The sequence below is a fragment of the Dunckerocampus dactyliophorus genome, chromosome 7, assembly GCF_027744805.1.
Source record: "Dunckerocampus dactyliophorus isolate RoL2022-P2 chromosome 7, RoL_Ddac_1.1, whole genome shotgun sequence".
In the NCBI taxonomy this organism is placed as follows: domain Eukaryota; kingdom Metazoa; phylum Chordata; class Actinopteri; order Syngnathiformes; family Syngnathidae; genus Dunckerocampus; species Dunckerocampus dactyliophorus.
The window spans coordinates 19,928,397-19,943,967 of record NC_072825.1 but is presented as its reverse complement, the minus strand read 5'-3'; the positions used below and the strand labels follow the sequence as shown (position 1 = coordinate 19,943,967).

At 40.8% G+C, this 15,571-nt stretch overlaps 3 protein-coding genes across 7 annotated transcripts in view; 2 read left to right on the top strand and 1 right to left on the bottom strand.

Annotated features, from left to right (window-relative positions):
* Positions 1-8,398, bottom strand: part of mrs2 (magnesium transporter MRS2) — a 32,032-nt gene extending 23,634 nt beyond the window's left edge. For all 3 annotated transcript variants that reach the window (XR_008572008.1, XM_054781462.1, XM_054781461.1), the window contains exons 1-6: positions 7,454-8,398; positions 5,425-5,489; positions 5,201-5,237; positions 4,807-4,919; positions 267-428; positions 58-188 (exon numbers count right to left, since the gene is read on the bottom strand). Coding sequence is in view for 2 of the 3 variants with exons in the window: in XM_054781462.1 (XP_054637437.1) it covers positions 58-188; positions 267-428; positions 4,807-4,919; positions 5,201-5,237; positions 5,425-5,489; positions 7,454-7,757 (812 nt within the window). In the remaining variant the exon portion in view is untranslated. The remainder of the gene's footprint in view (positions 1-57; positions 189-266; positions 429-4,806; positions 4,920-5,200; positions 5,238-5,424; positions 5,490-7,453) is intronic.
* On the top strand, positions 609-4,759 carry LOC129184929 (integrin beta-1-like). Of its 2 annotated transcripts, none has more exons than XM_054781460.1 (7): positions 609-760; positions 1,058-1,315; positions 1,982-2,186; positions 2,274-2,397; positions 2,495-2,801; positions 2,893-3,171; positions 4,309-4,759. In XM_054781460.1, the coding sequence occupies exons 1-7, from the start codon at positions 720-722 to the stop codon at positions 4,493-4,495; spliced, it is 1,401 nt and encodes a 466-aa protein (XP_054637435.1). In that variant the 5' UTR covers positions 609-719; the 3' UTR covers positions 4,496-4,759. The 2 variants fall into 2 exon arrangements, with proteins under 2 accessions (XP_054637435.1, XP_054637434.1); XM_054781459.1 differs by having other exon boundaries at positions 2,274-2,412.
* A 2-nt stretch (positions 8,399-8,400) lies between the features above and the next one.
* On the top strand, positions 8,401-14,999 carry LOC129184928 (lipid scramblase CLPTM1L-like). Of its 2 annotated transcripts, XM_054781458.1 has the most exons (17): positions 8,401-8,957; positions 9,060-9,151; positions 9,373-9,526; positions 10,142-10,263; positions 10,382-10,460; positions 10,540-10,657; positions 10,737-10,831; positions 11,808-11,892; positions 11,983-12,083; positions 12,152-12,205; positions 12,278-12,328; positions 12,409-12,491; positions 12,646-12,680; positions 13,560-13,615; positions 13,708-13,752; positions 13,894-14,027; positions 14,504-14,999. In XM_054781458.1, the coding sequence occupies exons 1-17, from the start codon at positions 8,760-8,762 to the stop codon at positions 14,547-14,549; spliced, it is 1,548 nt and encodes a 515-aa protein (XP_054637433.1). In that variant the 5' UTR covers positions 8,401-8,759; the 3' UTR covers positions 14,550-14,999. The 2 variants fall into 2 exon arrangements, 1 of the variants encoding a protein (XP_054637433.1); XR_008572007.1 differs by lacking the exon at positions 14,504-14,999 and having other exon boundaries at positions 12,409-12,490; positions 12,644-12,680; positions 13,894-13,938.
* Positions 15,000-15,571: the final 572 nt, after the last annotated feature.

Below are 15,571 nucleotides of genomic sequence, written 5' to 3'. Positions count from 1 at the left end.
GCTGCTGTCCATCATAAAAGTTAGTTTCACGTCATGTCGCTGGGAATGTTTTGTTACCTCTTACTGTTCTGCAGCAGTATGTGTAGTTTACTTCTATCGGCAGACAAGATTTTCGGATCCACCAAAGATTCCAAAATGTCCAATATTACTGGTTCAACTTCATTCAGCCGGGTCTGTAAATTGTTTACCTGTTGGTAGACATCATTTAGCCCCATTTCCTTACATCGGTAAAAAGTAGGTTATAAGAATGTGGCATAAACACTCACCCTGTGTTGCAGAATGGCCTCCAGAGCCCTGAACTCAAAAGGCAGGGAGTGGGTCTGTGAAGCCAGCTGTGGGGCAAGCTCTAGCACTAGCCAGCGTTCCAAACCAAGACCACGAAAATCCAACACCAAAAGGCAATGTGGGGTAATAATGGCTTTCAATGACTGTGGAGAGGAAGGAGTACAGTGAGACACAACACTCATGTTTACTCAACATCTCCACTGTTGTTTTTACTGACATTTTGTTTATGCCTGGATTAAAGTTCTCTTAGAGTTGACTCTGTTCTGTAAATATTTGATGTGAAAGGCTAAATCAATAAAAGTGTCTGATTGGGGAATCAAGAAAGCTGACCTAGTACAAATTCTAACACAATTCTCTTTCCAAGCCAGAGTACACAATCCAAAAAATATCTGCAAGAATCACTGGAACCACTTGGAGAATCCAACTTTATTTTGATGCACCCAAGTGTCAGAAGAGAAAGCCTTCAGAAACCAAGGTAAGTTACCAGCACTGCGGGTCTATTTAAGTTATTTCAAATCTACATTTGTCAAGGACAGTGCAATTATGCATTGTTATCCTTGACATAGTGTGATTTCTTTTGAGGAACAAGAACATGAATTGAAATGAATTTCAAAGTCACTCCAAATGTGTGTCACATAATGTATAAATATTGACATGGGCGCACAAACTATAAACACATCAATACGTGAGGCGTTTTTAATGCTGAAGATTGATATTCTGCTCACAGCTGATGCTTCACTTCACTGCCACATTCCTTTTTTGTTGACTGCAGAATGGTTTTAAAGCCACTGCGTCTCTTCCTGCTGCTGTTTCCTCTTTTGTTGCCCAGCTGGGCTGAAAGCCAATCATGCCTCACGTCTGCGTCCACCTGTAGCCAATGCATCCGGTCTGGTCCGCAGTGTGCTTGGTGCACTGTCCCTCATTTGAAACTTCGCTGTAACACCGTAAAGGGGCTAAGCAGAGCAGGCTGTCTCACACATTATATGTACAACCCTCAGGGCAACGTTCAAGTTACCAGGAATGACAGCAGGTAAGATGTTGTGGTTTACTTTTTGTGTGCCAACTCTAGGATGAAATAATCCTAAAACCTTAATTAGCTTTATGGGCAATGTTTTAGGTAACATTTTACGATGGTGTAAAAGGTTATGACTTAATAATAAAATATAAAATACATATACTGTATATATATTTTTTAATCACTTACAGAGTTTGCCATATTTTACTGAGCATCCAGGACAGAGACATGTATGCCCCCTTCACTGAGGGGACATACACTGGGGAATCAGACAGCGAGGTCCGTTGTAGGAAGTTGGGTGTGCTGGTGGGAGATCTACCAGTAGTAAAAGCTCAGCTTAGCTCAGCAACCAGTACAGAGACAGTTGTGCCACTTTTAGCACAATAAGTGATAAAAGTGCCACTACCACTACCTTCACTATTGCTGCATCACAATATGTTCTGACAAAAGTAATTTATTCTTCACTATTCTGTTGACCTTCTGCATTGGCTTCACAAAGCACACACAAAAGGACAGGAAAAAGCAAAACAGTGTGATTCTGACGTCTTGAAGTTCCATTTGCTGGAGTCACATGATGGCATTTCGACCTTTGAGTTTTTCTGAAAGTTTTGAGGCATACAGTTCTTTTCTCATTAGAATTTCTGCATTTTCCTTCTCACGGTATCTAACAAAACTTTGAAGGACTCAGCCAACAGCAGAGACTCTGCACCTGCAGCCCCAGGAGGTGTCCCTCCGTTTGAGGCCTGGTGTGAGGCAGTCCTTCCCTCTTTCCATCACCATGGCCAGAGACCATCCAATCACAGACCTGATTATGGACACCAGCCCCGTGCCAGCTGGATTCAACGTCACATTAGGCAGCATCATACATGGATACATGCTTGTGGAGGTCAGAAGAATTAACACTAGTGAATGTAATGGAGATCCCATATTGCAAAACACTTCTAAGAATGAGTGTTCAATGTCCTATACTCAGGTGAAGGTGGGAGCAAACCTTTGTCTTGACTTAAATCAGAATCAGAACGGGACAGGGCCCTGGTCTGTCCACCTTTCACCAAGAGGCTTTCCACAAAGTGTCAAGTTGGTGATAAATTTGGAGTGTGAGTATGAGCAAAGTAAGGAAAAAAAGAAAAAAAAAAAAAAAAAAAGAGAGGCAGTCCTTTCAACCAACACCAGAATCACTCTTATTTCCTCCAGGTGAGTGCGACTGTGCAGGAAACCGTGAGGAAAACAGTCCAACCTGCAACAGCCATGGAGCTCTGGCATGCGGCTCTTGTGAATGCTACCCGCCTTACACTGGACAAAAATGCCAGATCGACACGGAATCAACCTTTTCCAGAGATGAGAAATTCTGCCGCTCAGGACCAAATGCCCCATTTTGTAGCGGGAGGGGGACGTGCGATGGTGGCTTCTGTGTATGTAACAGTCGAGAAAACCCAGAAGAACGATACAGTGGAGAGTTCTGTCAGTGCAGCAATTTTGATTGCCCGTATCACAACAACAGGTATACTGTATAACCACAATAAGCCCTTACCTGAAAATCTGCATATACTTACATTAGATGTTTTTTGTTTGTTTTTATATTCCCTCCACAGAATATGTGGGGGCCACGGCAAGTGTGAATGTGGACAGTGTGTTTGTAACAAAGATTGGACTGATGAGAACTGCGGTTGCTCCATGGATACCGCTTTGTGCATGGCATCAAACCAGCAGCTGTGTAATGGTAGAGGCTCGTGTCTGTGCGGAACGTGTATGTGTAACCCACCCTATATGGGCCCGACATGCGAGCTTTGCCCTACCTGTTTGGGTCTGTGCCAGCAGCATGCAGAGTGTGTGGAGTGCCGCGTGTTCGGAACAGGATCCAAAAAAGACAGGTGAGAACTACTGAACGACAATAATCACTGGGGATGCTCCGATCAAGGTGTTATGCCGACACCGATCTTCCATGAGTGAAATCGGCCGATACCGATCACATGGATTACTGTGGTAACTGTCAATTTTTCGATTTATTTTTGATGAGTGCCATTGGCCAGGGGTGCCATATAAGGGGGAAAAGTTCAGACAATTCCAAGGACCTCTTACTGCCACGCCCAAAAATAGGTCATTATTAAAAAATAAAAAGCAGGCGGCCCAATGGTATTTTGTTTTTCATGGGGCCGAAAATTCGTGGCTGCACCCCTGCTGCTGGCTGTATGAACTGAAAAACCATAAACTCACCTTAATTTAAACAAAATCATGTTTGGCTTACTTTTTCAAGAGAACATACAGTATATCACTTGTGAAACTTAGAGGATGAGATGCTTTCTTTAATGAGGGTTTGAATGCGAGAGTACATCGTCTGATGGAGCGCTAGCAGGACTTCCAAGTAGCACTTATGTGGGCTCCGAGTGAGAGAGCAGTCGGCGAACTAGTGTCTTCCACCGCTGAGAAAGGCTGGTCATCTAGTCCAATTAATTTAATTATTTTTCAGGTTATTTGCTTAGCCTTCTTACTGTCACTGGGTGAGTGTTGTCCATTATTTTAACTGCGTTAGCTGCTCCTGCACCTTTAGCCTCGGAAACTCACCATAGTCCGTCAAGTGTTTATTCTATAAATGCCGTATTCAAGCTTTTTAACATGCTACCCCTGCGAGATATTTTTTGTGGCATATTTTTCATTTTATATCACTCTCACAAATGGCAGGTAAGTTCTACATGGCAGACATGTTTGTTTTGGCACGCCTGCGCAGTCTGAAGGAAAGTGGGTGGAGGACGCTTTTCCAAGACATTAGAGCAAGACACTACAATGCACACAGGCATCTCGACAGGCTGCAAAAATACAAGCCAGAGGTGATCGGCTTTTGTGATCGGTGTTGTGCATGTGCACAAGCATTTATCAGCATGTGCTGATCACGTGCTTTTCCATGGAAAACGGCCAATATTGATCGGTGGCTGATCGATTGGAGCATCCCTAATAATAATCACTGCGCATACTGTTTTCTATTCATACTGATCGTGTCATTTCACCATCAGGTGTGAGGACGAGTGTAGCTACCTCATCTTGACAAAGGTGCAGAGCAAAGAGGATATTTCTGCCCCTTGTAAAATGATTAGCAGAGAGGACTCTTGTTTCTTCTACTACAGTATCTCCTACACCCCCTCAGGGACATATAGCACAGTAGCGGCTGATAAAGAATGTCGACAGACACTGGGGAAATAATCCACCAGCATCAAGAATGTACAGCACGGGCTCCTTTAATATCATTTTATGATATGTTTTTGTTTGAAAATCCCTTCATTTGATTTTTTTGTCTTGAAAAAAACAAAATAAAGTCAATGCCCAGAATGATGCTTGCTTATTTTGTTAATTTTAGTGCAATATGTTACCAACCATAGCAAGACAGCTACTGTTTTGTATAGGCTGTTATGTGTGCTACCAGAAGAGATGTTAATTTAAGTGTTCTATAAAAAAAACTGACAAAAATGTGATTTTTCATTTGATGTCTATTTAGTGTGAAACAAACAACATACCTCCATTTGGATAATGATGCAGTTGTTTCTCGTGGCAATGCTAGTACTGTGCTGAAAGCGAAGGTCCCTTGGCTGAAGACTTAGTTCCTGACAAAGCTCATTTTTCTTCTTCTCTATACGAAGAGAAAAATAACACAAAGCAGGGTTAAAATATAACCACAGTGGGATCATGTTCTATTTAAATGGTTTTGGGACTTAAACCACAGGTAAAACAAACAAAGCCTACTTCTGCGACAGGATACCAAATAAAACCCATCCCAACAAGAGATGCCAAACGACTCAAACTCCACAGTGTGTGTTTAACTATGCTACTGCCTGCCTTAAATTTTAAAAAGTACTGTGAGAAAAGGTAAGAAATCACATACTTAAATACATTTTTTTCTCCAGTGCTTACCAAATGATGTCACATTTCCCTCCTGGTCAAACCTCATCTGTAAAATATTACAAGACATCATGTTATAACTGTTTATATTTAATTATATAACACTGATAAACTGTTTCAAGTTGTCTCTCTTTGCTTGGACAGCGAAGCCATGAAAAGGGTGGTCAGACCAAGCACGTATAAGAGGTCATCTGTGACGGAAAATTATTATTTTCTATCTTTGCAAAAACACTTACCACGACAAAGGCTGGCAGTACACTGGAAAGAGGCGCTTCAGTCATTCTTTGGCGGACAAAGGACACTGTTAAAGGAGACAGACAAATGTTTCTGTCTCACTGTCATTTCTTCTTTTTGCATTCTTAAGCTCTACGTAGAACCTCCTTAAGATCCAACAGCGCCCAATGTAAATTCTTGCCATTTGTCAACTGGTCTTCAAATTTTGATTAGGAGTGTATCAATATATATATAAAGAAGGAATGAACGGGATAAATGAACATTCAAAGTTACTTTTACCTTCAATGAAGACGTGATTCTTCACGTGACTTTTCCCAAAGACCGAATCTGACAGTCAAATCAACACCTTCCTCTTCAACAGCACCTTCCTGTTTTCTTGAATTCAATAGTGTTTCTTACCTCAATAACCCAAAAAGGGGGTCAAAGAAAGCTGCAAGTGGCAGCATTTTGACAAAGGAGGTGAGAAACAAACAAGGAAACAAACAACTGACAAAATAAGAAGTTGATGTTGAAGAGGAAGGTGTTGATCTCATTGCTAAATCGTGTCTTTGGGAACAGTCACATCTTCAATGAAGGTAAAAATTACCTTAAATGTCAGAATTGCAAAAACGTGTGTAAGTAGGGTAAGATTTTTGACAGTCAACTAATGAAGATTTCAAAAGGCAGGCTACAAGATAGTTGTTAGCTAGGGCTGTCAAATGATTAAAAAGTTTAATCAGATTAATCACAATTTGTAAATTAATTAATCATGATTTTAATCACCATTAGCAACTATGTCTGAAATATGCCATTTTTTATTGTATTTAATTAACAGAAAGATAAAAAAACAGGGCAGAATTATATATATATTTGTATGTATTAACATCTCTAAAAGAACTGAATATGTCAAATCAAGCTAAAAGATACCACACAAGTCTAAAAATCTATTTGTCTAACACTATAATACTATAATAATAATATATAATACTAGCAGAACATTTGAATCACACTTTAAACCATGTTATCATGATTCAATGAGGGGTTGCGTTCAAAGACATCACATAATTTAAGGTAAATTTAAGTTTTCAGTCTATTTTCCGGCATACTTAAATGTAGCAAATTGTACATCAGAATTAAAAGTTACGAAGTCAGTGAGACGAATAGCCACTTCCTATTTATTTACACACACATGCACTATAAAGCCGTTTTTGTGATGTTCGCAGTGTCCCTGTATGCATCTTGCGTTCTTGTAATGTGAATGATGAAGTGTCCAGGATGAACAGACTAGAAACATGTGTGTGTTGGAGATACATACAGTATATGGTGTTGGAATTGTACTGCTGTTGATGTATTGAGATCAGAAAGTTATAATATATATAAGTTATAAGTTATAAAACAGCATCAGACTATTTTTGACAGCCCTAGTGTTGGCATTAATAATTGGCAGGAGGAGTGACCATTTCAATCATGAACCACATCAATGCTATGTGTCTGTACGTGCATGTGCACAAGCAAGCACAGCATAGGTTTTGATCTGACTATTTTAATATCAAGTTGTTCTGCTTACATCTATTATGCAATATGGTGGTTATCTATGAAGCATTATGGCAGGAAGAGCGATCAGACTGACGATCCAATGCATTCTAATTGTCCTTAGACTGTGCGTATGTGTGTGCATGAGGAATTCCTATAGGTAAGAGTTTGCAGCCATATGAAATTGCAAAAATTGTAAAAACAAACAAACAAAAAAAATGTGTGCATGGCATCAATCTACTGCAGACATGCGACAAGAGAAAATCAATTTTTCCACGTATTCCCAATCCCTCATGCTACGTGAGGGTAACAGCACTCCAAGATGTATGAATTTAATACATTTATTATTGTGATTTTAATCTGTGCAGGAGTGCGCTTATGCTCTAGTGTGGCATGTCTCTCGCTTCAAATCATTCAAAGCACGTTTGGTTAAACAAAAAACTACATCTTTTACAAAAAGGGAGCAGCTGCAAGTAAAACTGCAATTGGGCAGATGGAAGTAGGTTTTGTCATTCTTACCAGGCCATGATGCTACTCCTAGCAGCAGCTTCCTGTTTCTTGCCACACAAGTAGGACCTCTTCTTCTTGACTGAAGGAGCAACTGATTGCTAGGTGCATGTAGAGCACCATCACTGTCGTATAATGGTAACATTGTGCACTTGGTGCTGACGGGGACTGCATAAGGACTCTGCAAACTAAGAGCTTGCTTCCCTCCAGTAGAGGATAAAGTAATAACAGAACTTAAAAGACGCTTTGAATGTAATTGTCCTCTGAATGGCAGATACATTCTTGAGCAGCACAGACACCCATTCAGAAGCATCATGTATAGTTTAATCTTCAAATCAGCAAAAGTAAGAATTTAACTTATCATTAAAAGCATCAGCAGTTAGAAGCTGTTTTTAAAAAAACAAAAACAAACAAAGAAAGGTCCAAACACGGACAGAAAATAGAGGCTGAGGGAGGAATGGGAGGCATTAGCCCCCCATTAGAAAAAGCATGCACGTTTTTATTATTTGGCCATCCCACTAATGTTTTTTTACTTTAGTCGAGTATGTTGTCTGTTTAGTTCGAAGCCAAAGCCGGTATCCACACGCATGAATGATACAAAAGGTTGCGCTGAAAGGTACAAAATGAGGAAACCAACCCTTATTTGCTCTATAATCTAAATATTACCACTGAATTATTCATCTTTCTTCACGTGACCGTCAGGCAGTTCACCATGTTATGCTAGTTAGCTTAGCAGCTAATCAGTGACACAGTGTGCTCTGAGCCGAATTATCGAATTAAATCATACCGCTGATACATTACAACACAAGTGACGAAAGACGGTTTACTATCGCTAGCTCCAAGGTCAACAAAACCGACAAACATACCGCGCTAGTAAAGTGACATTAAGGTTATTGTGCTAGCCTGATGGTAAAAACTTAGGGAACAGGATGTGTCCTACCCATAATGCACCGCGAGGACGCCAAAGATCATCAGAGTACGTGGCGTACTCGGACATATATTTAGGTGCTTTCGTTTCTTTCTTTCTTTTCTTTCTCTTACTCATTTTCAGTGAAGAGCAACTGCGTGCACCATTACAAACTCATGTTATGCTTATAAACATCCCAATTGTGTGGGTTTTTTAATTGTGTGCAGTGTACAATTGTGTAAACCCTACAGGTGCATCATCAGCACCAGCATCAACCAGTGAGGGAGGATGCTGCTGCAGCAGGGAGAAAGCGGGTCGACGCTGGACAACAGCCGACCTTAATCCACCTCGGCTCGATCTTTTCTGTGCACTCTTTTTTTCTTTGCACTGTTTTTGTCGTTACCCTGCATCATGTTCCCATCGTGCTGCTCTAAGCCTGCGGAAAGCGGAGGTAAGAGGAGCTCCGTGGCCAAGCTCCTCCTGGGGGTGTTCATGGTGTACCTGGCCCACACCGCATGGCTGCTGTACGGTTTCCTCAACACCAGACCCTGCGTTGAGGATCGAGAACGCTGCGTTACCTCCTACCTGTCTGCCAGACCGAGATTGCAGGTTACTGCTCACAATCCTCATGATCGTCCACAATTGTGTTTACATACCATTTAAATGTTAGCTAAATATACTAGATTTGTAATTATTTTGTTTTATGTCCAGCTGAGTGTGTTCACCTGCCTTGTTCCAGACAATAGTCAGCTCAACTTGGCTTTAAGAATTGATCCATTTGATCCTCAAACTACATTTGTGAGGTGGGTTAAGATTCACTTTTTAAATACCCAACATGATGCCGTGTAGTTCTAGGCCACTGCAAATTGCAAACACAACATTAACATAAAATAACATCGAGCAATGGGCCTGACTGTGCAGGTGCATGCAGTGCATGGACATGTAGAAAAAAAAGACAGGTTTTCCAATATAGGTCTGTTTCTGCTTATATCTCACTTTGTACCTGCTCTGTCTGTGTGTACAGACAGGTCAATGTTGTCCTACCAGAAGAAACTCGAGCCAATGGGAGTCTCTATGCCGTCGTGTACATCCACAAAGCCAACGTTTCCCCTCTAGAGGACAGCCAAGAGGTCCACCATGCAGCTCTGCTTACCACCTACATCAGCCCTGCAAATACAGTACATTCATATTCCCTTCACATTCTAAATGCATGTACATTTGTCTCAATATTATTATCCTTTTGTGTTATAAATGTACCTTGTCTTCATGCAATATGTGCAGTCTAAGTGACCGACTCCTCATTTGTTTAATAATTAGAGATGGACATAATAATTGACTGTCGTAATTGATAAATTAATTGTCAAGAATGATCGTGCATCTTCACGCAATTAAAGCAAAATTGAGTGTAGTACTTGGCTGTTGGCAGTGGCGACTAGTTTGCTGTCTCAAGATGGTTAACATGATTTGCCATTATTTTTACCTGCGGCATCAAAAATTAAGCCTTTTTAAAATAATAATGGTGAGTTTTGTTATGCACGGCACATCGTAGCACCATGCTGAGGACTAATATTTTGCTAATATTTACAATAAATACACCTCTCTGTAATATACATTGCAGTTCTATGCCACCGCAAAATTAATCTAATAAAATAATAATAATATGAATACCTCTCTGACCATGTCAATGAAATCTAAACTTTATTATTTCTTCAGGTGTACCTAATGTGTCCAGTGAGTGTACAGTATGTATCAATAGCACCTTAGGCAAAGTATTTTTTTTGTGGCTCCATTAGAGCTCCAAATCAAAGCATCCTGTATCCCATTGGAGACCCCGCCTGTCAGTCACCATGATGTCAGAGGACTTCACCTTCAACAAGGGAGGAATACCCAGTGATGTGCGCCGCTACATTAGAATGTAAGTTACATTTTCTACCTATTCCAGTAGTAAGACAGGATTGCTGAACGTCCTGTGTAGACACTGAGAAATAGGCTACAAGCCAATGCATCCATTTAATCTAAATGTCCACTGTCAGCTCCCAAGAAGGCAGACGGATCATCTACCTTCCTCTGCTGCTGATTGACGAGCTCAGCTTCAGAGTGAGGGATCTAATGGTACAGCATCCACTCATGATCAAACTAACGCGATGAAGTGTCAAAATATTAACAGTTCTCTCAACACATCCTTCAATAGGAGATCACTGGAAGCACCACCCATCTGCCCCTCACTGTGTCCTACGAGGGGATTTCTCTGAGGAGATTCCGATTTTGGGTTCACCTCCAGGAGGTTGTTTACTCCCTGCGACAGTTTGGTTCGAGTTCTCCTGCAGACACAGAAAAAAAAAAATTTAATATTGAAGCTGCGTTAAATGCCTCTCATTGTCCATGCAGGCTTCTCTGAGGAGTACATTGATGAGATTGAAGAGACCCTGGTGGGCTCCAACCTTTACCTGTTAGTGCTGACCGCCCTCATCACAGCTGTACAAGTAAGACAACATCAATGATACTGTGGAACCTCCAAAAGCTGTATAATTTGGAGTTCAACCAAAGAAAAATATTCCTCAAAAGTCAAACTAAACATGGGGTTCAAACCATCATCGTCAGAAAATCTTGTGAGACTTCAGCTCAGTGAGAATCTAAAGCAATGCTTCTCAAATAGTGGTGGTGTGGGGGGGGTGAACTGTCAAAGGGGGCGTGAGAGACAGGGAGTACTTTCAATGTTAGTGCCGACCTGCTAACATGTCCAAATTGATTGTACTCAACATGCAATTTGACTCTTGAATACGCTTGTATGCTTCACAACTCTACATTTTGTTGCATTTTCCTGGCTTCAGTTTCAAGGTCAGTCTGTACAGTATAGATAAATATGGTGGCGGTCGATGGTGCCTGGGCAACCTGGTCTTTGGCGGCCAAATGTGGTTCTTGGGACATGGAGCGTTACTTCTTGAGGTGGCTCAGGCATCTAGTCCGGATGCCTCCTGGACGCCTCCCTGGTGAGGTGTTCCAGGCATGCCCAGCCGGGAGAAGGCCCAGGGGCAGACCTAGGACACGCTGGAAGGATTATGTCTCACTGCTGCCCAGGGAACGCCTTGGGGTCCTCCCGGTGGAACTAGAAGAGGTGGCTGGGGACTGGGAAGTCTAGACTTCCTCACTGAGACTGCTTAATTTGAATGGAATGCAATGGAACTCTCAGTTTCCCAATAGTATTTCAATTCGATTACTATATAACCGTTAATCCTAGCAGTACCTGTATAACACTGCAATGGAACACCTTCCTGCTCCCTCTACTTTAAAGGTCTTCCAAGGGCGAGCAGTTTTACTTATTATTTTAGTTTTATTATACGGTAGTAACGCACTTGTATGACACAGATTGTATTCAACTTTGGAGGTTTCATTATAGTAGAAGGAAGCCTGTTGGTGCAAAATGGCTTCAAGAGTTCATTTTCCTCTAACTTTTTCCAGCTCATTTGTGAATTCCTTGCTCTTAAAAATGACATCAGTTCCTGGAGGAAAAAGAAGAGCATGGCAGGAATGTCCAGGAAATCTGGTGAGAAACAAATATGACAATTATAAATTAAAAAACAGTAAAGTCAGACTGGAGAGCAGCTTCCACATTTTCGTAACTTTGTTTGTCCAGTTTTGTGGCGAAGTCTTGGTACTTTGCTGATTTTCCTGCATCTACTGGAGGAAACCAGCCTGTTGGTGCTACTTCCTGTCGGGTTGGCCGCATGTGTAGAGGTACTTACTATGTACTCAAATGACAAAAAGCACACATCTGACGCTTTTTTAATGTATTTTGCTGTCAGGTTTGGAAGGTGTTTAAAGTATTTGGGATCAATGTTTATTGGAAACGACTCTGCGTGAGTATGATGATCACTTGACTACCGCATAAGTGATAAAATATGACTTAAATTTCCATTCTCTATGTGAAGGTAAACAAAATGGATGAAGATGAGCGAAAGACAGTGGAGTATGACACACAGGTACTTCCATCTGCTACTAGTTGCATTCGTCATTCTTTGTTTTTTTTTTTTTACATTTCACGTGTGGTGTGTCTCTGCAGGCGTCCACATACTTGTCCTACTTGATCTATCCCTTGTGCATCAGTGGAGCTATTTTCTCACTGACCTACTTACGTCAAAAAAGGTGAGCTGATCACAGACGTATTCATTTCTTCTCTGCCTCATCACGTTTAGCTGGAACGCAGTTTTACCATTGCAATACATCACACAAATACTGTTAAAACATGAAATATTAAAGTGGTGAATTCACACAAAAGGTCCTGTCTCTCATTTAACAGTTACTTTTCCTGGATAGTTAACAGCCTGGTAACTGGTGAGTTCTCTGCATTTACTAACATGACACGTTTTATTTGTACATATTTAACAATTCATCCACTCACTGATGTCCGTCCAGCTGCCAAATGCCCTCACATGACACCTCTACTAGGAACACAGGAACCCATATCATACAGCACTATGCAAAAGTACAATACTATTTTGAATGAACTTTTGACAGTAATTTAAGAATTCATTACATTTTGGTGTAGAGCTGAATAAAAGGTCCAACACAGGGATTTATTTATACAATTTGAGTCACCCCCACTTTTTTGTCATCATCCATGAACCAAGAATTAGGCTGTTAACTAAGACAAATACACTCCGCAATCATTTTTTTTAAATTATTATTTTTCAATTAAGCCCTAGTAGAGGACTACACTCGACTAAGTGACATTTTAATCAGAACCGACTGGCCCAATAGACAATATAGGCAAATACTAAGGGTGCTGTGACCGCCATGGAGCGCCACAAAGTCAGGAAAAAAAATAGTTTGATGATTTATTACTACTATTATTATTATTTATTGACTTATTTACAGGATTTTTATTTTATGGTAAGGGTATTTATATTGTATTTCACTTTAGTTGTATTTATTGGTCATTTGTTAAGCATGTAAATTGGGTGACATGTTATCTTAAAACAATGCTATTTCTTTTGTCGGCGTACGTGAATCACTGATGGAGGAAGGCGCCATATAAAATTTCGGCTAGAGTGCCACTTTGGATGGGCCGTGCTCGGATTCTAATCATATGTAGTGATAAAGTATTGCTAAAACAACATGTCTAGTGTCGGCCTAAGACCTTTGCACATTACTGTATATCATATAGGAACAACGTTCTTGCAGCAGATGTTAAAATGCTGTGTTCTCTCTCAGGAGTGTATGCCTTTGGCTTCCTGTCAATGGCACCGCAGTTATTTATTAACCACAAGGTCAGTCCTGTCATTAAAATCATTTATACTTGATACTTTATACTTGACTGAAATAGCTGATTTATCATGTCTTCTTTTGTCTTTTTCATCAGATGAGGTCTGTGAGCCACCTGCAGGGGGCAGTGTTGATGTACAGAGTGAGTGTGACGGCTTTTATTTTTGATTTCTTATTTTTAGATTACAATATATTACATTCTATTAATCTGTCACTTAAATGTGGCCACTTTTTCTTCTGAAGTCAGGTTTTTGTGTCATTGTGCACTTTCTCCTTCCACCAGGGGGTGAACACCCTGATTTCAGATATGTGTTCCTGTATTGCCATCCTCTCCTCATCTGGATCCTTCTTGACGTCTCATCAGCTCTCTTGTTTTAGAGATGAGCTTTTCTTCCTCCTCTACCTTTACCAAAGAAGGTAGCACACCTGACAATTTTTTTAATGAGACCATGTGAATCATATGTGTCCGCAGTGGCGGGTTTAGATATAAGCGGCATTCTCTTGGGGGCGCCGTAAGGTGGAAAAAAAAAAAAAGCTCAGCGCTCATTGGGTGTCATCTGCAGGTAGGATACTGGTGTATCCGATGCTGCTCCAATATCAGTCTCAAACATTTTGTGACGAGCTTGAGTCGTACAGGAATTGGTCAAAGGCAAACTTCAATTTGCTTGAAAGAAGCGCTCTTTTATTTGCTAATAGCAGCGTAGCAAACAATTGGCAATGGCAAAAAAGAACAGAGGGTCATCAACTCGAACCACTCTCACTACACAATCACAACTTGAATGCGGTGTCTCGCATAGGATGCCATTGAAGCTACAACCACTGCTAATATAAACAAAAAAGAGCGAACAGAAATAACGACACACAATCCTACTGTCCTCTCCCTTTTCCATTAGACGTTTCACCCCAAAGGTCAGCAAGAAACCCACAGCAAGAAAGTGAAGACACACTGATCAGCAGAGACTAAATCATCTTCCAACCTACAAGTGGAGGGGATTGATTTGCTTTAAAGAAGTCAAACGATGGACTCGGCAGCAATTTCTGATTCTTTTCTGATCAAGCCCATTCTTGCAAATTTCACCAGAATTGCACTGATAGCATCATAATACATCCATAATGTGTATTTGCGTTATTCTGCTTCACATGCATGAGGAGAGTGGTCATTGAACATCTCTTCTGGTTATATTGCAGCTTACTGAGTGGGCACTGTGCCTGCAGCTAAAGTCTCCCACACCTCAGCTATTACTGTTGATTTACTGTGTATTACCATGGTAGCTGTAAATAGAATGAATAAAGGAATTCAAACTGCTGGCTATGAAGAGCGCTGGAGCTGAGAGATGGACCTCCTTGTTGGATTTTGTTAACATGGGCTGTAAATAAATGTCAGTGTGTACTGTACATATGTCATGCTTACAACAGGTTGGCACTCAGTCGTGAAACTGCATGAGTTTGCAGATAATGAGAATAATTCAATGTTATTACAGTACTTGACTTCACAGTAGACAATGGCAGGTGTGCGCGCATGTTTATGTGCTAGAGTCAGTTTTCATACAGTTCCATTCCTTCAGGCAGTGTTTTGAGTAACATTCTTAACGGTCATACAAGTGTTAAGAGACACAAAATGAAATTAAAAGTAAAACCACAGATCCTGACACTGACAGAGCTAGGGAGAGGGAACAGGAAGTGAGTGATACTGCCACCTAGTGGCATTTAGCAGTACTGATGGAATCTGTCATGTACCATAAGAACGCATCTTGAGCTTTGTGGTTGCTTCATCAGTAATTAATAGTATACATTTTTGGTTGTAAAATAGATAGCATCGTAACTCTGCTTAACACACCTCAGACACACCTGGAATGCCAGAGAATAAGAAGATGTAGCAGGAGGGATCAGTGTTGCCAACTTAGCGAGATATGTAGCATTTAGTATTCATACACGACTGCAAATGTAGCGACTTTTCTAGT

Bases quoted from the DNA above. Each gene is read 5' to 3' on its own strand.
- LOC129184929 (XM_054781459.1), top strand. From the start codon at position 720: ATGCACCCAAGTGTCAGAAGAGAAAGCCTTCAGAAACCAAG. The intron at 1,316-1,981 runs GTAAGATGTTGT...AAAACTTTGAAG, and splicing joins GTTACCAGGAATGACAGCAG to GACTCAGCCAACAGCAGAGA. The intron at 2,413-2,494 runs GTAAGGAAAAAA...TATTTCCTCCAG, and splicing joins GGAGTGTGAGTATGAGCAAA to GTGAGTGCGACTGTGCAGGA.
- LOC129184928 (XM_054781458.1), top strand. From the start codon at position 8,760: ATGTTCCCATCGTGCTGCTCTAAGCCTGCGGAAAGCGGAGGTAAGAGG. The intron at 8,958-9,059 runs GTTACTGCTCAC...TTTTATGTCCAG, and splicing joins CTGCCAGACCGAGATTGCAG to CTGAGTGTGTTCACCTGCCT. The intron at 9,527-10,141 runs GTACATTCATAT...TGGCTCCATTAG, and splicing joins ACATCAGCCCTGCAAATACA to AGCTCCAAATCAAAGCATCC.